The 21,361-nt window shown below is 43.5% G+C and overlaps 3 protein-coding genes and 3 long non-coding RNA genes across 8 annotated transcripts in view; 5 read left to right on the top strand and 1 right to left on the bottom strand.

The window, feature by feature from the left end:
- Nucleotides 1-10,729, top strand: part of LOC135337585 (uncharacterized) — a 63,779-nt gene extending 53,050 nt beyond the window's left edge. For both annotated transcript variants that reach the window (XM_064533521.1, XM_064533522.1), the window contains exons 17-18: nt 9,425-9,499; nt 9,705-10,729. In XM_064533521.1, the coding sequence (XP_064389591.1) occupies nt 9,425-9,499; nt 9,705-10,613 (984 nt within the window). In that variant the 3' untranslated portion in view covers nt 10,614-10,729. The remainder of the gene's footprint in view (nt 1-9,424; nt 9,500-9,704) is intronic.
- The window catches only part of LOC135337652 (uncharacterized), a 37,170-nt gene that overhangs the window by 5,248 nt on the left and 10,561 nt on the right, over nt 1-21,361 (bottom strand). The window contains exon 4 of one of the 2 annotated variants that reach the window (XM_064533638.1): nt 16,102-16,320. The exons of the other annotated variant lie outside the window; for it this stretch is intronic. Coding sequence (XP_064389708.1) covers nt 16,211-16,320 — 110 coding nt within the window. The 3' untranslated portion in view covers nt 16,102-16,210. Of the gene's footprint in view, nt 1-16,101; nt 16,321-21,361 lie in introns of those variants that run through there. 2 annotated transcript variants of the gene reach the window in all.
- On the top strand, nt 1,557-3,654 carry LOC135337693 (uncharacterized). Its single transcript, XR_010395251.1, has 3 exons — nt 1,557-2,321; nt 2,757-2,816; nt 3,340-3,654. It is a non-coding gene; the product is annotated as an uncharacterized LOC135337693 (long non-coding RNA).
- On the top strand, nt 5,975-9,417 carry LOC135337685 (uncharacterized). Its single transcript, XR_010395244.1, has 3 exons — nt 5,975-7,130; nt 7,242-7,426; nt 8,118-9,417. It is a non-coding gene; the product is annotated as an uncharacterized LOC135337685 (long non-coding RNA).
- On the top strand, nt 13,969-16,013 carry LOC135337695 (uncharacterized). Its single transcript, XR_010395254.1, has 3 exons — nt 13,969-14,559; nt 14,647-14,708; nt 14,972-16,013. It is a non-coding gene; the product is annotated as an uncharacterized LOC135337695 (long non-coding RNA).
- Nucleotides 17,025-20,142, top strand: LOC135337640 (uncharacterized). The gene is made up of 3 exons (XM_064533607.1): nt 17,025-17,712; nt 17,795-18,364; nt 19,767-20,142. The coding sequence occupies exons 1-3, from the start codon at nt 17,593-17,595 to the stop codon at nt 19,923-19,925; spliced, it is 849 nt and encodes a 282-aa protein (XP_064389677.1). The 5' UTR covers nt 17,025-17,592; the 3' UTR covers nt 19,926-20,142.

Genomic DNA, 21,361 nt, shown 5'->3' on the forward strand with positions numbered 1-21,361 from the left:
AGACTCTGCATCTTTACCACAGCTTTGTCGCTCTCCTCAGCAATGGTCTCTCTCCATGGTCCTGGCTATGTCACTGTGGCCCACAATAGGGCTTGACAAGGCTTCCACCAAATACAGGCAATAGTTTGACCAACTTCTTCCATGCTTCAAAAGTGTCAGACTACATTTCAAAAGCATGTTGGTTTGCTGATTCAGCAATATTTTTGCAACACGGGAGATTGGAATCTTTATACATAAGAGGGCGTGTCTTGTAGCTGTACAAAAGAATGCAGAGCCAGAGCTAGAGGTAGAATGTAGATATGGCGTGATATGGGCACACGAATTATGTACGCACATAAATGCAACAGTAGCACGTTGCATGGGATCGCCATTACTGTGGCTGTATAATCAAGGATTCGAGGCTATCCATCCCACTAGCTAGTGCGGCCTGGTAATCGAGGTACTTAAGTAGCCTCGATTACTTAGAGTGTATGGAATCAAGGCTAAGACTTAGCCTATAAGTCCACGCATCAGAGGAGGTCCGACAGGCGACAGGCGCGGTGCAGCTCAAGTAATTAGCCCTTTGATTACTCTCAGCAAAAACATACGACGTGGACGGATAATTATTCAAAGGCTAATTGCCTGAGCTGCACCGCGCCTCCTCTGTCCACGCATGATCACTTGCATTGCATGCACCGTTGCATCTGTTGCATCTGTTGCACCGTTGCATCTGTTGCACCGTTGCATCTGTTGCACCGTTGCATCTGTTGCACTGTTGCATCTGTTGCATCTGTTGCACCGTTGCATCTGTTGCATCTGTTGCATCTGTTGCACCGTTGCATCTGTTGCACCGTTGCATCTGTTGCACCGTTGCATCTGTTGCATCTGTTGCACCGTTGCATCTGTTGCATCTGTTGCATCTGTTGCATCTGTTGCACCGTTGCATCTGTTGCACCGTTGCATCTGTTGCATCTGTTGCACCGTTGCATCTGTTGCATCTATTGCACCGTTGCATCTGTTGCATCTGTTGCACCGTTGCATCTGTTGCACCGTTGCATCTGTTGCATCTGTTGCATCTGTTGCACCGTTGCATCTGTTGCATCTTTTCCACGGTTGCATCTGTTGCACCGTTGCACCTGTTGCACCGTTGCATCTGTTGCATCTGTTGCACCGTTGCACCGTTGCACCGTTGCATCTGTTGCACCGTTGCATCTGTTGCACTGTTGCATCTGTTGCATCTGTTGCATCTGTTGCACCGTTGCATCTGTTGCATCTGTTGCATTTGTTGCATCTGTTGCACCGTTGCATCTGTTGCACCGTTGCATCTGTTGCATCTGTTGCACCGTTGCATCTGTTGCATCTGTTGCATCTGTTGCACCGCTGCATCTGTTGCATCGTTGCATCTGTTGCACCGTTGCATCTGTTGCACCGTTGCATCTGTTGCATCTGTTGCACCGTTGCATCTGTTGCACCGTTGCATCTGTTGCATCTGTTGCACCGTTGCATCTGTTGCACCGTTGCATCTGTTGCATCTGTTGCACCGTTGCATCTGTTGCACCGTTGCATCTGAAAATCCAAGCAAATGTTTGCTCTGCTGTCATGAGGTTAAGTAGAGGGTTCAATTCTCGAACCTTGGAAGGATGGTAAGTTGTCTGACAGTCTGTTCGTACATGATTTTTAATGTGCAATTAATTCATGGCAGTCATCATTATTATTATATATATATATAGCCTCCTCTGAACTGAAACAAACTCCTGCATCCTCCTCTCAACAAATTCCTGCATCCTCCTCTCAACAAACTCCTGCACGTGAGGCTCACCAGAGCAGGAATGTGAGGCAAACAGCTGCAGTTACATTGAAGAAATAATTGTATTCTCCTGCCAAGTTGTGTAGGTCTCCCAAGAAGAAGCGATGCACGAGACCACACCTCTCACTTTCTTTGAATGGATCACCTTCAAGTTCTGAGGCAGAATTACACACCTCTCAACAGATCACCTCTCAACAGATCACACCAATTACATCGGACAATGATGAAGTTGAGTTTACTACACGGTCCGACGGTATTGAGCATTCCTCACTACTTAATCCTCAAAAGAAGAGAAAAGAGAGAGCTCTGCCGACACCAAGAGGAGTTTTTACTAGCACTCCAATTAACAAACATTCTGTGGCTGCTCTCAATCAATCAATTTCTCCAATCTGCCACAAGATTAAACCGAGAAAGCTACAAAAACATTTTGAGGGCAGTCGTCATGATGCAGATGAAAAGACCTCCATTTCATCCATTACTCAAAGGCCACATCAGGATCCCCCAATGCTTTAATTGCAGCAAAAAGTCTCCCCTGGTAAGTGAGATAGGTCGGCCAGGACCAGCTATAATTATGCATGCATCTATATAAATTATAGGTTTTCACGATTGTGCAAAATAACAGCAATAATTTTTTAATGGAGGTTCCATTTTGTGGACGTTTTGTAGAATGTGTTTCGCGCTATACGGTATAGACTCTCGGCTCTTTGAATTACGGTCACCTCTCTATAATATATATAATTATCTTTTGTTTCGCTAGGCACGAATTAATTGGCATGCATGCAGGCTGTTAAAGCAGCCACCTTGCTATTGCGGCCACTGCATGCGACACTGTCCCTATATTTTATATAATTCTTATAATAATACATGTACATACATGCATACATTATGTACATTATAGGGTGACCGGACTATAATAATTATAGTATGTCAATGTTGAGCTCGAATGCATTATTATAAATTATGCATGCAGAACAACAGATCATAGCTATTGAAGTGGTTGACTCGGTCATCAAACTCAAGAAAATACCAGGTAACTTTTCCGGCATAGTCCATATAAATTATGTGAGGATGCATGTGCATGATTATACCACCAGCATGCATTAGTGCGTTTTGGTGCTGCTTTTTATGAGAGGTGCGTTTTAAAAAATAGGTGGTGCAATTTTTAGAGAGGTACATTTTTCAGAGAACGACGTTTTGCACAGAGGTGCGTTTTTTAGAGAGGTGAATTTTGTAGAGAGACGTTTTGTACAGAGGTGCGTTTTTTAGAGAGGTGAATTTTGTAGAGAGATGCATTTTGTAGAGAGGCGCATTTTTCATAGAGCGTTTTTTCAGCCAACTCCACCCATCATGTGGTTTGGTCAAGACAGCAGCATCTAAAATATGGCTTTTGCAAACATACCTCTGCTTTCAAGCGTGAAAGTAAAAATCATGCACACATGCATGCATGCACTGTCATGCACACAGTAATTTGTTTTCTCAACAGCAACATTTTATTCATGCCACAACGTCACCATGCTCATTAATATTTTGTGCTACTGTATATAATTATACAGAAGACGAGAAACACTGCCAGCAAAATTAATGTGGAGGGAAATTTACGAAGAAGGGAAAACGCATGTGGGTCGGGTGTGAGGCTGACTCATGCTGGCGATGGTATCACTACACCTGTGTAGGTTTGAAGGAGCTGCCTTTCGAGAGCCAAGTTTGGATATGTCCAAGCTGTCATCCACCAGCTGGAAAGTTATCCGTGATTAACTGAATAATGCCAAAACTAATTGTACGGTATATACTATTATTATCTATTTACCCAGTTATGGTCATAATTACATGCATAATATGTTTGATTTGTGGCATTATAATTATTATAATCCGTTGTCATCGTCGTTCAGCCGGTCACTCTTTATCTGCATGGTAAACATTCAGTATTACCGGCAGAGAACTCTGATACTGATACTGACATAGAGCACAGGATCCGATTCACATTTTAGTGGGATAGGTGGCCAGATTGACTTTCTATTATTAACTAGTCTAGAGCAAGGAATCTAGGTTAGTATTAAACTCCGAGCTGCTATATATAGCGCCTTTGCATACAGGTTGGATTTGCCTGCACAGTACAGTGTAGCCTCGATTCCAAGCCGCTGTTCAAGGGGCTGGAGTCGAGGCTAAGTACAGTGCAGTGTTGCTAGACTGGAAACCACGCCCATAGTATAAATCAGCTGCCCTTCCTTGGGCCTGGGGGCTGCAACAGGTGCAACACATGCAACAGTTGCATTTTTTGTTCTTAATATTCGATCTACCCAAATCAATCCACAAGTGGTAGAATGGCTGCAATGTTTTCTCTTCGAGATGACGCTAACTTGAGGGAGTTTGTGCTGGAAAATGTGGAGCACTTTGGAGAGGAGAGAGTTCTAGGAACTGGCTCCTATGGCTCTGTTCAAGAGGTCAGTCACTGCATGCTCTGTTTCTGTGCACTGTCTCTAGTGTATCTGCTAGCTATTCAAGTGTGACTGCCTCCATGCACAGGTGAAGATCAATGGTGAGGTGTATGCAGCCAAGAAGATCCACGAGGTTCTCCTGGAGACAGACGAGCGTGGTGGAGTGGCCAACATAGCTGGGAACTACCACCGAGAGTGTCGACTCATGGCTCGCATCCGTCACCCCAACATCACCCAGTTCATTGGGCTGTGTTTCGTGACTGGCTCTCGACTGCCCCTCCTGGTCATGGAGAGGCTGGACTCAAGTCTGGACGATCTCCTGGAGTCCACCCCCAACATCCCCCTCTCTGTCTCCCAGTACATTCTGGTCTGTGTTGCTCGAGGGCTGCTTCACCTGCATCGGGAGTCCGTGGTCCATCGTGACCTCACTGCCAGAAACGTCCTGCTGACGGCATCTCTGAGAGCCAAGATCACAGACTTTGGTAACTCTCGTATTGTGAATCTGGAGCCTGGTCGACTAGTCAGGACTCTGACAAGGTTTCCTGGGACACTGGTGTACATGCCGCCCGAGGCCCTCTCTGACAGAGGCCACAGTGTGTACGGACCCAGTCTGGACGTCTTCTCTTTCGGAGTGCTGCAATTATTTGCACTCACACAAGTATGTTATTCGTTGGTAAATTCCTATAATTGTTGATGACCTTCACTCCTACATGTAAACTTAATCGCTTAATCAGTATTGTGGTTTTGTATGTGTTGGGTAGATTCCCCTAAATGGTTGACCTTTATCTGTGTACTAATGGAATCATCATGCTCTTCCACTCCAGGTGTAATGATTGTGACAAATGTACACTTCATACATACGTACATGTATACATGCAATCATGACACTCAGTATTGACATACTCTTCCACTCCAGGTGTTTCCAGGAGATCTCCTTGCCCCTACGTACAGCGACCCCAACAACCCAGACCACCTCCTGGCTCGCTCAGAGTTTGAGCGTCGAGGCACCTACACGGCTCTCCTTGAGAGGAGTTTGGCGGGTGGACGTGAGCACCGTCTGTTTGGTTTGGTGAGGGAGTGTCTGGCCAATACCCCGGAGAGAAGACCGACCACCGCAGAGCTTCTATCGTCTCTGGAGGAGGTGGGGAGGGAGATGGACGGAGGACTGCTCCAGCTGGACATTGCACGAGTGAATACTGCCAGGACCCTCAAGGCAAAGGAGAAGAGGATAGAGGCTCTACAGGTGAGTCCAGTCCAGTGAGCTAGTGCATGGGTGCAAGGGTCTGACACTGCATGCTGTACTCTGTTCTCAGAGAGAGGTGGTCGAGAAGGACAGGATACTGGAGAGGAAAGATGAGCAAATAACTGAGAAAGATGCAATTATAGTGCAAAAAGATGAGGAAGTAGCAGACAAAGATACTCAACTTGCTAGACAGCAACAGGTCAGCAAAGTAACAGCCCACTTTTTTGTGTTAACCCATGTAACCTTTTCGTACTTTACTGTATAGATATTGAATAATGTCCACTTTTTACATGCAATTTTTCGTTATTATGCTAACCATGCAAGTTAATATAATAATGTATACTTATACAGATATTGAATAGTGTCCGTGCCACCAAAGATGGTATGATTGCTGACAAGGACAGACAACTCAGTGAACAACAGTCAAGGATCACTGATCTCATTTCCCAGAGAGAGGCTGCTCTAGTTGAGAGGGCCGCTCTCTTACAGGTATTATAGTAGTCACCAAAAATTAATGCATACTCGAGTACTGTAAATGCAGTGCTCTTATTATAACGTCTGGTCACCGGACAATTTCCGGATAATTGTGTTAAACCTCAGATGCGCATGCTCAGCAAAATTGTCTTGCCACGTATATAATATAGTAAGCAGCTGGAAATGAAAATACTATTAGCTAAAAAGACTACTAGTGCCAGATAGTAGCGGCTAACAGTTTCTAAAGATTGTTGATAAGTATATCGTACAAAACTTTAAACACTTAACTTTGCTAGAGTATGTCGTTAGTCTTTGAAGACACACTCAAAATCAAAACAAGAGTCAAGAATCAGATTAATTATAATAATGTAAAACTTTATAGTTTGTCTTTACGACCTTTCATTATTTTTTTGTCCTCTCAATCAGTCTCTTGATCAGCATAATGCTTTGAAAAGTTAGTAAGACACTACGTACTCTGTGACTATATGGAAGCTGCTACAATAATGATATTCACGTCTCTGTTCTACCTTAATGCGGGTAATTTTAGCGTTTTCAGATTTTCTCTGTTTTTAGGGTACTAATTTTGTCATAGCACAGTATTTATCAAAAGATGTACAAGTATGAGTTTTTACGTCTCAAAACTACATTATGTAATATGTATACTGTAGCCATTTTTTTTGCAAGAAAATGGCTAGTCGGTTTGTAGCCTCGAATCCACGCCGATTAAAATACGGCCTGGTGTTCATTGCAGGGGTGTTAGTGCACATGCGCTGCACAATTACTCAGAATCTGGGTAATCGTGCATGCCAGTAAAACTTTTAGTAAATGTTACCGTAAACTAGCTGTAATACTTGGAATTTGTTCCGTGTTACTATCAATGGCGTCGACTGAGTTTTGTGAAGCTGTGGCTTATGCTCTTCGTTGCGTTGGTCTAAAGGATCTCACACTGAAGCCAAAGCAAAAGGAGGCTCTCATCCACCTGTATGACGATCATGATGTCTTTGTTTGGTTCCCCACGGGCTATGGCAAGTCTTTGTGCTTCCAACTGCTCACTGAAGCGGACAAGCTAGCTCTACAAGAGTTGAGAGAAGTGTTGTGCTGGTGCTGTCACCACCAGTGTCTCTGATAATAGACCAGGTCTCAAGCCTCCGGAAGAGGGGTGTCTCTGCTGCTATATTGTCTGGCAACAAAGGTATTAAAGATGTAGATCTAGATAGCTATATTAAAGAATCTAGGAACTGATGATATTAATGGCCTGAACTTAGTGCATTATTACAGTCAACACTGATCCTTCATTTCATAGCTAGATGTTGAGAAGGACCTCTTTGCTAGTGTGAGTGACGTGTCCGAGGGTCGGTTTTCTCTCCTCTATAGTGTTCCCGAGGCACTCCTTGGCAGAGAAGCGTAGAAGCAGCTCCTGGTCCAACGTCCCCTCTGTGACTCTGTAGTGGCAGTCGCTGTTGACAAAGCACACTGTGCGTATAAGTGGTAAGCAAGAGTGCATGGTTACAGTATTTATTCGATTTGAGGCAACGCTTTTAAATATTACGAATCCCCAGGGGTGGCTACTTTTTGAGGCAGAAACATTATTTTGTAGGGAATCCACTAGCCTTATTCCAGGCCACTTTAAAATACGAACTACATGTATTACAATAAGTGGCTACATCATTTTAGGACGCGACATATAAAACAACACAGCTTGAGTAAGTGCTACTTTGGATGTAGTGTGTTGCATATTTGGAGGGTCTCCTTAAAAAATGTACACAAGATACAATATACATGACGATTGTACGTTAAAACATAGTGCCTTTACATGTGCTCTACTGTCTACGCAGTTTTGTATAATGATTTTACAAATGCCCCCTCACTCAACCACTTGTCTAGCACTTTGGTATGGCCTTCACTGATCTTTTTGACATGTTTTAATATCGCTTCATAGCTGATTGATGTGGTTTAGCCTGGCCCAAGCCTAAATTAAATAATTGAATAATCACTGTACTTACCATGTGATAAATGTACATAATTATGTGTTTGACTCATGATTATTACTGTACAATTATACCTTGACAGACTGTTTGTCAGTAGGAGTGCTGGCACTCGTAGTCTGTAGTGTGCACTCAATTCCAGCTATTATTTATATAATTAATTATTATTTTTTTATATAACACTCTGCATGCAGGTACAGAGATCTACCATTGGGTTGCTGAGTACTGGCAGTCTCAACAGAAGTTGCTTGAGTATAACGTTGCTCCAATCCCTCAGCGGCACGTCTCGTTCACATGGAGCAGTGACTAACAAAATTAATTAACAGTAATTTTTGAAACTCATCTTACTCTTATTTTTATATTACTCTTGTCCTGGACGGGGAAACAGAGTCGCCTTCCAGCGGCTCCAACGGTCTGACGCTTAGCTAATGGTGGTCTTGCTACGTGTGTGTGTGTGTGTGTGTGTGGAGAAACCTACCCCACTAGTGTCTTTGGATATCTTTCTCGGAGCCGAGTACTCATTGAGCTGCCAGTGACACTTGTGAGAGGCCTGGGTAGCCATCTAGCTCTCTGTTGTTTTAATGTATTTTTCCTATGAACCATGCGGTATAACGTATTCTCATTCTGTTTATTTTCCGTTTTATTATCAACATAAATTTAGCGCATGTGCACTAACACCCCTGCAATGAACACCAGGCCGTATTTTAATCGGCGTGGGTTCGAGGCTAGTCAGTTTGCTGCTCCTGTTAGTGACTCCAAGAAGTTTAAACTGCGTTCTTCTGCTATTCCTGTCAAGACTAATGCGCGTACCAAGTGAGGAGTTAAACTCTGGGCGGATTGGTCAAGAGCAAGAGTTGTTGAAGTTGACCCTGTATACCAAGCTGTCTCTCAAGTAAACCCAACAACACCGTTGCATGCTAAAAATGCCTGTGCGGTGCCTGTATACCAGTTCGGGCATCCCACGCTATGGGAAGCAACCTGTTGGAAGAAATAAGCTGTCTCAAATCATTTCAAAAATATGCGAAAACCTGGGATGGGATAGAAGGGAGAAAGACGGAACATCTGGAAACTACTGCACTGTATTGTCAAGACTTTAGTGACCAGCTAATAAAGGAACGTACAGGACATTGCTCGCTTGAAGTTCTGTATAAATACAAACGAATTGGCAATACAATTAAGGTATCCATGGCACCACAAATAGAGGGGAAAGAGAACAAGAAACCGTTACTGTCGTCTATGCTAAGCCAGAATAGAAGATTTCTGAAGGTGATGATCGAATATCCCTAGAAGAAAAAGCCCAAAATTTAACCAGAAGACCTCAAAGCCATGTTTGAACATTCATCTTTGCAAAATTGTACAATCAATATTCATATTTTGCATACCATTCTGGTGCTCTTGATTAATTAGCGCGTATTAAATTTAGCGTTAATTACAAATTCGCTAAAATTAGCACCCGTTTATAATAGTAACAATAGACCAATGTGTTCGAACCCCTGTACAGGCACACAGGGAACAGATTCAGCACAAAGATACTGAGCTGGTCAGGAGAGATGCCATCATTCAACAACAGAGACAGGTGAGACAAAATGCACTATTATAAATAATTATTGCAGAGCTATATAGAAGAAGCTTTGATCTGTTGTTCGTACTGTACAATCTAGTGGACTGGTGGGCGTCGCCTCTTAGAGAAGTGATTTAGTGAGCATGCAATTTATATTGCTACAAGTAACACTCGCTTGTTAGTAGACACTATCCTATAAGTTCACTCATTCATTATTCAGGGTCTCCCTCCCAGAGAGTTGAGACCTCCACTCACTCTGAAATGGAGAAGAGAGAAAAACATGCCAATCAAGATGAGTGACACAGTACAGAGTATTGTTATTGGTGACACAGTGTATGTTGGTGGAGGGCATGCAGACAATGATTGTGACAGGTGTACAGTGATGAAGTTCGAGCAAGATCAATGGACCAAACTACCAGAGTACACTGCCAAGTTCTTCGCTATGACATCACTCGCTAATCGATTAGTGCTGGTGGGAGGATTTGATTCAAGAAACCAAAGTGCCAACAAACAGCTTGCTGTAATTGAATCAGGGAAATGGACTCACCCGTACCCACCAATGAACATTGCTCGCGATTCCTTAACAGCTGTTTCCTTCAACAACCACATCATTGTAGCTGGTGGGCATAATGATAAAGGACGTACCTCCTCTGTAGAGGTGTTGGACGTGGCATCAAGAAGATGGTACATTGCTCAGTCACTACCTAACCCACGATCATCACTGAAACCAACTCTCATAGGAAACACCCTCTACCTAATGGGAGGATGGGATCACATGTGGTGGACCAAGACAGTGCACCACGTTGACCTCAATGAACTCATTGTAAAAGCCCTTTCCAACCTGGACACACCCACTCTCTGGCAGACCTTACAGGAAGTACCACTCCTGTTGTCAGCTCCTCTCAGTATTGGGAGGTCACTATTAGCTGTTGGTGGACGGGATGACAGAGACAACCCAAGTTCATTGATCCACCTCTACCAGCCTGACACCAGGAGGTGGGTGAAAATGGGAAACCTGCCTACTGCACGATACAACTGCACATGCTCAGTACTTCCTAATGGAGAGGTCATTGTAGCCGGAGGACAGACAAATGCAAAGGACATTCAAACTGTGGACTTCTTCGCTTAGCCTTTCTATCGTATAATTTATAATAACGTTGCAGCAGAATTTCAATTGTTTGGAATGTTAAAAATTGTTTTTAAATTATGTAAAAAGAACGGCACGAGTTTGTACACGAAATGTTTGTACAAGGTCAAATTAATGCTAATAATATAATAATTACATTGTCAGAATAGACCACAAAAACAGACAGTCTTTAATATAACAAGTTCAGGTCCTTGGTTGGGGTCTTGTCCGAGGGTAGGGTGGACGCCTTCTCTCAGAATCCAAAGTCTATCTCCTCTTCCGAGTCAGACAGTGAGGGGTGGGGCTCGGGAACGAAAAACGAAAAGCAATCTAGCCTGGAATGTCATTAAAAGGTCATAATTAGTGAAAGTTCAAGTGATGTCCGACCTCCTCTGATTGCAATGCAAAAATGTATCATCAATGTTAGCCTCGACGATTCCAGGCCGCACTTGTGAAGGAGGCTAGCTACATGCTATTAGTAGTTCAGCACCCGCGGCGCGGTGCTTTCATCTTTCATCATAGGATACACTGACTTATAGCATAGATAGTACAGGGATTTGAGGAGTTCTTGCAACTGTAATGTCGAGAGCGGAAGTACCTGTCACGTGAACAGTTACGTAATTATGGCTCATTTCAAACCAATTTTTCTCCAATAAAGCCTTTAGGCCTGTTTATTTTAGGGGAAAATCGACCTATACAGGAGGCTTTGCTCTGCATATAATTATCTGCAAGCCTTTGCACCACAGCTAAAGCTATCCTTGAGCCCAATCGTGAGCTAGAGTAAACCACTGAAGATCAGCCACCATGATAAATCGGCCGCTCGTACGCCAACACAGCACTTGCAAATTGATTTATTTTTGCTACTATATAGAGCTCTTGATGTGATGTTCCTATGAGCCAAACGAGACTTGCAACCAACGTTGTGTTCCGGAGTTAGAGTTAACTTTCCAGCGCTGCCGAAAGTACATAATATTCAGCCAATTGCATGTATTTCTGGCACAACGTACTCTAGAGTAAGGAGACACGATCCAGCTAAGATTAACTTCTAGTAGTAGCTAACTATGTCTACTAGCTGCATGCAAAATATGAAACTCTGTGGTGCAGCTGTTCCACTACTACATGTAGCCACGCTTTTTTCTCACAAATCTACTGATTGAAATTCGGCCACGCCCCATTGCAGGTTATAACATCATTAGCCTCGACTCCAACCGCCCCAACTATTATAAGAGCAATCCTCAAAGATTATATATGGTAACACAGACAAAATAGACAAAATAGACTACAAAAAGAACATAAAAACAATATTATTATTATTACTGGCTACACGACATACAAAACCATGTTTTTTGAGCATCATTAAAAACAGCGTTCGGAATGTTTTCGCAATCCTGGTGGTACCATTTACTGCAACTGTCACATGACGCCATATCCCCGAACCTCGATGTGACTTCCACATCAGAATATCGGCAACTACAGTATACAGGAACCTGCGTTTTTGCGACTATTGTCTTGGGGCAATCCCTTTTTTTGCAGCTCGTGGGAAGCGTGACAGTTCACGATTGTTGAAGCAACGCTCCAGATAAACTCTCATCATCGATTCATCGTAGCTGATTTTCAAAGGGTTTCGACCAGAACATAAATCATAAGCCATAGCGATGGCAAACAAACCACAAGAATCACCAGTATACTGAAGTTGAACATTCACAACTTGGATTGTGAAACGGTCTTTCATACAATGGAGAATCGTGCAAGACTGTTCAATAATGGTAGGGCCAGGTTCTATGTGAAGACTGTCATACAGCTGTATTTTACTTGCATCAGATGATAATTTATTTGATAAGCACGCCCAATGAAATCCTCCAACATGAATTATTTGCACAAATTCATGAGCTGACGATCTCCACTGGAGATTTTCAAGCAAGTACATAGTATCTTGAAGTCCGTTTTGATGAGGGAATTCTCTTCTGAGCAGCATATTTGCAGCAGAAATATGATTTGCTGACAGCCAAGCATTACGTTGAAGGGCTTGTTTCTCATAAAGAAAGAGACCAAGATCACTAACCCAATCTTTTAAGCACGGATTTGTTTCTGAGTCATCAAGCAATGATTCATTGGAGTGTACCTACAGATACAATGACATACATAACAAGATGCTCATAGAGCATCATAACAAATCTTACCCCACGAAAATTACCCACTGTATGATATACAACTCTATGATATTATCCTATGGAGTGTAACTGCACAAGTAATACATTATTTACCTTATATGCCTTCGAGTCACCAGCACGTGTACTAAAGGGCGTAGATTTGACATTCCTTGCAGCACTTTCCCCGCTGCTTTTCACTGGGCTCTCAGGATCAATGACAACAACAGGAGCTTGGTCGTCTGGAGCTGCATTTTACCATGAATATACAGTCAGTACAATACATGCATGTACACAAATACAAACCTGTTTTCTTTCTCCCAGTCTGAACACTCACTCCTATAAATGCACACCAGAATCACGTGGTAACAAAACAATAAGACCCACACATATACAAGTACATGCACATGCACATTACTTACCAGTGCGTGTTCTAGAGCGCGTAGATTTTACGTTCCTTGTAGCACTTTCCCCGCTGCTTTTCACTGGGCTCTTAGGGTCAACGACAACGACAGGAGCTTGGTCATCTGGAGCTGCATTTTACACAGTCAGTACAATACATGCATGTACGTACACAATACAAACCTGTCTCAGTCTTTCTCCCAGTCTGAACACTCACTCCTATAAATGCACACCAGAATCACGTGGTAACAAAACAATGAGACCCACACATATACAAGTACATGCATGCACATTACTCACCATCCGTGGCTTTTGCTCTTGCTACAGACAATTTAGCAGGAATTCGCAAAACTAGTTCCGAGTGTCGCTTTGTGAAGCTTTCATACCAACCATGAGTGACTGTGACCTTGACTCCTTTACGGTCGCACACTCTTTGCACAATTGCAATTACATTACTTCTGGTTTTAGGAAAGCCAACAGAGGCACATCTAATCAAGAACCTGGTCAGTTCTGCTTCTTCTGCATCAGAGAGATACTTGTTTGGGCCACTTTTGGCACCAGGAAGAGTGCTTCCTTGATAGTAATCGCCCAGTGTGGACCTAGGAATACCATATTCTTCAGCAACACGTCGTTGACTCAACGTACCATTTCTAATAGCTGAACAAGCAGTGCTTACGGTTTTCAAATCCCAATGCTTGTATGATCAGGGTGGGCGATTTTTTGAGTTAACTTCACATACAGTCGCAGCCTTCTTAGTACGGCTATAAAATATACTTTCTTTTAGCGGTACTTCAGCCATATGTAACCTACAGAATAAGCAAAGACAAAAATAAATGTTCAGCACCATAATTGTGGAGTTCTAAGTTTGTCTCAAAGTGAAGTGAAGCTGTTGTTATTACAATACTAAAAGCACACTGTAAACCATTGCCAAAACATAGATACAAATATGGCCATGAAGCTAGCTAGCTCATTAATTACCTAGAAGCGAGCCTAGAAGCACCTAGTACCTGGAAACACGTCTCACACAGTAGCACTTTCGATTTATCCACGTGGCAAGATAGTTTTGAAAGCAATGGGCGTGGCCGAATTTCAATCAGTAGATTTGTGAGAAAAAAGCGTGGCTAGTAGTGGAACAGCTGCACCACAGAGTTTCATATTTTGCATGCAGCTAGTAGACATAGTTAGCTACTACTACTACTACTACTATTACTATAGTAGCCTGGATGTGTTTTCTTTTGGGGTGATTTTGACGCAGATTGTTTGCAAGTTGGAGACGATCAAATCAGCCATGGATCGATCAATCCATGTTGCCCAAATCCCTCACACACACAGGTTGAGGAAGCTTATCGACAGATGTTTGCGAGAAGACATGACGAGGAGACCATCTGCCAGGGACATCTGTGAGTCTATTAGATACATAGTGCAGGATAATTATGTGTTTTACGCTTCCAACAAATATGTGATTTTCCTATTTAACTTACTTTTAGATACTTCACTAGCAGTGGAGGAAACAAAGAGGGAGTCAAAGGACACTCAACCAGTCAAGAAGGTGCCTACATGTAGTGTGTGAATGAGATTCGTAACTGCTGCCACAAACACATACCTGACGTTGGTTCATTATTGTGGTCAGGAAACTATTATTATCCTTTAGAGTGTGCCTATAATTCGTATCGTAAAAGATTGTGTTACTGTAACACTGTATTATTGAATTCACGCGTGCTTTCTAGTTTGAAGATGTCGGTGCTTTCATTGCTACAAGTAACACTCGCTTGTTAGTAGACACTATCCTAATTACGCTCATTCATTATTCAGGATCCCCCTCCAAGAGAGTTGAGACCTCCACTCACTCTGAAATGGAGAAGAGGGAAAGACATGCCAATCAAGATGGGCACCTCGGTACAGAGTGTTGTTATCGGTGACACGATGTATGCTGTTGGACGCAATAATCATAACGGGTGTACAGTGATAAAGCTCGAGCAAGATCAATGAACCAAACTACCAGAGTACACTGCCCAGTGGTTCGCTATGACATCATTCGCTAATCGACTAGTGCTGGTAGGAGGACGTTATCAAAGAAACAACAAAGTCAGCAATCAACTTGCCGTCTTTAAGTCAGGGGAATGGACTCACCCGTACCCACCAATGAACATTGCTCGTAATTCCTCAACAGCTGTCTCCTTCAACAACCACATCATTGTAGCTGGTGGGGTTGATGGTAAAGGACAAACCTCCTCTGTGGAGGTGTTGGACATGGCATCAAGAAGATGGTACATTGCTCAGTCACTACCTAACTCGCGATCAGAACTGAAATCGACTCTCATAGGAAACACCCTCTACCTAATGGGAGGGCACAATCACACTGGGCCAACCAAGACAGCTAGTGCACCACGTCGACCTCAATAAACTCATTGCCAAAGCCCTTTCTAACCTGCACACACCCACTCTCTGGTGCCAGACCTTACGGGAAGTACCACTCAAGTTGTCAGCTCCTCTCAGTAGTGGGAGATCACTATTAGTCGTTGGTGGACGGGACGACAGAGGCAACCCAAGTTCATCGATCCACCTCTACCAGCCTGACACCAGGAGGTGGGTGACAGTGGGAGACCTGCCTACTGTACGATACTACTCCACATGCTCAGTACTTCCTAGTGGAGAGGTCATTGTAGCCGGAGGACAGACACAACTATTTGATTACACTCAAACTGTGGACTTATTCTCTATAAGTGCTTAGCCACTATTCTCTAATTGTTTCATTTCTTTTGGTTTCACTTTAATTGTCATGAATTGCGACAATTAATAATCCTGATGTTTTTTTTATACATGTCATGAGAAAGGCTCTAATTATCTTGCACAGAATAATTATTAATATCATTGTTGGTATATAGGGATTGTAAATAATATTAAATCATGCAAAACACATTGTAATTAATTATGACATAATGTTTGATTGAATTGTATAATATAGTTATAGTTTAAACATAAACAATGGTCCGGTATGAACATAAATATTGTCAGAATAGACCACAAAAACAGACAAAATATGTGACAGTCTCATAACAAGTTCAGGTCCTTGGTTGTGGTCTTGTCCGAGGGTACCTTCTCCCAGAATCCAAAGTCTATCTCCTCTTCCGAGTCAGACAGTGAGGGGTGGGGCTCGGGAACTGAGGGGTTAAAGAGTCACACATGGTCATAGTCATACTGACTTCAGGCCTACTATGTAAGTAAGCACGCTAGGTTCCCATTCTCTTTACTGTACATTCAATAGTACACAGTCGACTCATTGCACTGCATAACTACACATTATACACACGTACCTTGTTCTTGATGAAGGTTCCTCAGTAGCCCCTGTCCATGGAGCCATGTCTTCAGACTGTCCCTCACTGCTTATAGGCTGCTCACCAGACTGGAGGTGGGCTGCATGTAAGGGCTGGGTGTCAGGGGAGCTTTTAGTCTCTGATGACAGACCCTTTTCCATACTGCTGAGGTCTGTTAGCGTCTGAGTGGCCAGTTTACGTGAGGCCCCTCTCTTAGCAGCATAGTAGGCCTAAAGGTGTGTATGTGTGTGTGTGTGTGTGGGGGGGGGGGGTCGTACATGATTGTACAATGCAAATACATTACAGGGAAACACACATCATGTGCTCCATTATAGCTGACACACAAATGCATTTTCCAGCTAATGTACTCTGTACCTGTACCTCCATTCTCAGTGCCTCTTCTTGTCTCCTCAACAAAGCTCTTCTCCATCTCTCAACACTTGGTCAGGCTGAAAATGGCCGCACTACTGGGGGCAAAGGTCAGGGGTGAAAAATTAAACAATAGTACAGAAGACAATCAATCAGTCGATCTAGAATAAGCGTACAGACAACGAGACAATTTATCATGTATTTTACTGCACTACTTTACTGCACTATATAACAAGTGATGCAAGCTGCGCTGTGCTTCTCGCCATGTTTTGTTTCGAGGCCATGACAGTGCTTGTACTCACGCACTCTTCAACGTCATAACAATCAAACACATTTTTGCTGAAGTGTTTTGGTCGAGGGAGCTGAGGTGTTCTGGATAGAACCTGTTAGGCTAACACCACTACCACTCACTCATCATCCAGTGTGTCATCAGACTCTAGCTGCATCTTTACAAGCAGCTTTGTCATACAGGCTCATCTGATTGGCCAGGAACTCGCTCTCCTCAGCAATGGTCTCTCTCCATAGTCCTGGCTATGTCACTGTGGCCCACAATAGGACTTGACAAGGCTTCCACCAAATACAGGCAATAGTTTGACCAACTTCTTCCATCCTTCAAAAGTGTCAGACTAATTTCAAAAGCATGTGGTTTGCTGATTCAGCAATATTTTTGCAACACGGGAGATTGGAATTCTTTATACATAAGAGGGGGTGTCTTGTAGCTGTACAAAAGAATGCAGAGCCAGAGAAAGAATGGCTGCAATGTTTTCTCTTAGAGATGACGCTAACTTGAGGGAGTTTGTGCTGGAGAATGTGGAGCACTTTGGACAGGAGAGAGTTCTAGGAACTGGCTCCTATGGCTCTGTTCAAGAGGTCAGTCACTGCATGCTCTGTTTCTGTGCACTGTCTCTAGTGTATCTGCTAGCTATTCAAGTGTGACTGCCTCCATGCACAGGTGATGATCAATGGTGAGGTGTATGCAGCCAAGAAGATCCACGAGGTTCTCCTGGAGACGGACGAGCGTGGTGGAGTGGCCAACATAGCTGGGAACTACCACCGAGAGTGTCGACTCATGGCTCACATCCGTCACCCCAACATCACCCAGTTCATTGGGCTGTGTTTCGTGACTGGCTCTCGACTGCCCCTCCTGGTCATGGAGAGGTTGGACTCAAGTCTGGACGATCTCCTGGAGTCCACCCCCAACATCCCCCTCTCTGTCTGCCAGTACATTCTGGTCTGTGTGGCTCGAGGGCTGCTCCACCTGCATCGTGAGTCCGTGATCCATCGTGACCTCACTGCCAGGAACGTCCTGCTGACGGTATCTCTGAGAGCCAAGATCACAGACTTTGGTAACTCTCGTATCGTGAATCTGGAGCCTGGTCGACTGGCCAGGACTCTGACGAGGTTTCCTGGGACACTGGTGTACATGCCGCCCGAGGCCCTCTCTGACAGAGGCCACAGTGTGTACGGACCCAGTCTGGACGTCTTCTCTTTCGGAGTGCTGCAATTGTTTGCACTCACACAAGTATGTGTGTGGTTACTGATACTCATTGGTAGATTCCTCTGTAATTGTTATTATACCTATTAATACTCACCTGGCTGCCATAGCACTGCGTTTACGGCATGTATAGCCTTTTCACAACAAGTTATTATGTCTCGGTACGCATATGCAAGCGAGGTATACGGTAGTGTGTGTGTGTGTAGTCAGGTGTGTGTGTATGTGTAGACTGCTACAGCTGCTCAAGGATCAATAAAGTGCAAGTAAGAGTTTCTATAGGTTTCTTGTCATGTTTTCTTGGATTTAATTCGTGGATTTGCAAAATAATGCTTCGTTCTCGAGTTATGCCTAGTTTTGCTTACTTGGAATGCCATTGCAGCCTTTTCAGAAGAGTCCATAGCAAAACTTGTTCACCGAGTGTTACTATTCTACTTAGTAGTTAGCTCTGCACTAGAACGCTAGCTATTGGTAGCTGCAAGAGTGAGAAAAGAGCTGCAAGGCTCTGCTGACTTGCAGCTATTAAATTTTAACTTGAACTTTTGGCATCGATCGTTTTTAACAACAATCATCGTCGATCATTATTCACTCTTTGAGTTTCCCTGTTATTCTGGATTCTGCATACATGCAGCAAAATTAAAATGTTGATCATGATCAATGTGTGTATAAAAGCTAGCTATTATGTAGCTTTGGCACCTCCGCCGAGGCATCAGCACCCGCAGTGCTTTCAACGGATTTCAAGCTTTTTGTCGTATAAAAGCAGGCACTAAGAAGCTTGGACTGGCAACGTTGGCTGGCTCTACACGCGGCCTTTATTCGAGGTAGAGCAACAGCTAAAGTTATCGTTTACCGGTCTCTGTTAAAAGTATAGTTTTATAAACTGAACAGTCCTCTGGTTTCATAGATCTAGCACTTACGTAGATTCCTTTTGGGTAATGGAGTGTAACCTTATCTGTATTGTGGTATTGAATATGTTGGGTAGATCCCCTAAATGGTTGACTTTGCCTTTTAAGATGTAGCCTCGGTCCCAGGCCAGAAGGGGAAAAAGTACGGCCGGGTATACCTATTGCATGGGTAATAGTGCGCTACTAATTTACTCTCTATAATCTGGAGAATCCCCTTTGTCTTTCGTTGTAAAGCACTTAGCCCTCTATTACGTTGGTCCAGAAGGCCTGCACACTAGTCTGAAGAGGCTCTCATCATTGTCATCAACCTCTATGATGGTTGTATGGTCGGGATGTCTGATTCTGTACATGTAGGCTATAATTATGGTGTTTCCAACTGCTACTTGCGAACCATTATAGAGGTAGATGACATTCATGGCCACTGTTCCCTACGTGTATCAGACAATCCTATAGTATGAGTCCTATGCATACTTACTACATATAGTATAACGGAAGGAAGTATTTGTATAGCCTGTGTCTCCATGCAGAGGATCCCTATATTGGATGCGTGCATAGAGCATTTATGTCCGGGAGGATCCTGCATTGGATGCCACACTGGCATCAGAAAAGTTGGACCAGGAACGAGGCTATACATATTATTTATGAGATTCAGCGCCTGGGCAAATTGTATTGGCCTGGACAATTAAATGACACATGTACACTTCATACATACGTACATACATGCAATCATGACACTCAGTATTGACATGCTCTTCCACTCCAGGTGTTTCCAGGAGATCTCCTTGCCCCCACGTACAGCGACCCCAACAACCCAAACCACCTCCTGGCCCGCTCAGAGTTTGAGCGTCGAGGTCCCTACACGGCTCTCCTTGAGAAAAGTCTGGCGGGTGGATGTGAGCACCCTCTGTTTGGTCTGGTGAGGGAGTGTCTGGCCAACACTCCAGAGAGAAGACCGACCACCGCTGAGCTCCTCTCGTCTCTGGAGGAGGTGGGGAGGGAGATGGACGGAGGACTGCTCCAGCTGGACATTGCACGAGTGAAGACCCTCAGGGCAAAGGAGAAGAATATAGAGGCTCTACAAGTGAGTCCAGTCCAGTGAGCTAGTGGGTGCAAGGGTCTGACACTGCATGCTGTGCTCTGTTCTCAGAGAGAGGTGGTCGAGAAGGACAGGATACTGGAGAGGAAAGATGAGCAAATAACTGAGAAAGATGCACTTCTGGCACAAAAATATGAGGAAGTAGCGGACAAAGATACTCAGCTTGCTAGACAGCAACAGGTCAGTAATTTTATTACTTCACTTTTACAAGCAATTTCGTATTATGCTAACCATGCAAGTTAATAACTTTTTTTACTTTATACAGTTATTGAATAGTGTCCGTGCTGATGCTGCCACCAAAGATGGTATGATTGCTGACAAGGACAGACAACTCAGTGAACTGGAGTCAACAATCATTTCCCAGAGAGAGGCTGCTCTAGTTGAGAGGGACGCTCTCTTACAGGTATTATAGTAGTCACCAAATGCACACACTCTTATACTCCACCGTCTTTGTTCTGAATAACAATTAATTTGAAATGGTCTACATTTGGAATGACAAATTATTGAGAATTGGTTCTTAGAATAGGTGTGGAGGTAACAAGATGTTCGCATTACAGTGATCTGGTTGTAAGACCTTAAAACGTTTGTGATCCAGCTATATAATTATCTGCACTCAAAGTAGTTTTCCATGATGACTCGTTTTTTGTACAATTTGAATGTAAAACGCTGATGTCACTACTTATTTAAAAGTGATCATGTGTATCAGCAACTGTAGGTTGTTGGTTATGGTCGTTCTAACTAAGCTACCTCAGTTGCGCATGCGCAGTGAGGTATACGGTGTGTCTGCACTAGAACGCTAGCTATAGGTAGCTGCAAGAGTAAGAAAAGAGCTGCAAAGCCACACTGTTTATCATTATTTTAGCTTGCAGCCATTATGAACTTTGAACTTTTGGTATCGATCTGGTCGATCGTTTCCCTTACACTCCTAACCTCCTTCACTGGCCTCCCCTGAAGAGGAGGCCTGCTACTGACTGCTTGCGCATGCGCTGAATATTTTTTTCCCGTAAAAAAACTATGATACTATTT

This window comes from Halichondria panicea, chromosome 6, assembly GCF_963675165.1.
Source record: "Halichondria panicea chromosome 6, odHalPani1.1, whole genome shotgun sequence".
In the NCBI taxonomy this organism is placed as follows: Eukaryota; Metazoa; Porifera; class Demospongiae; order Suberitida; family Halichondriidae; genus Halichondria; species Halichondria panicea.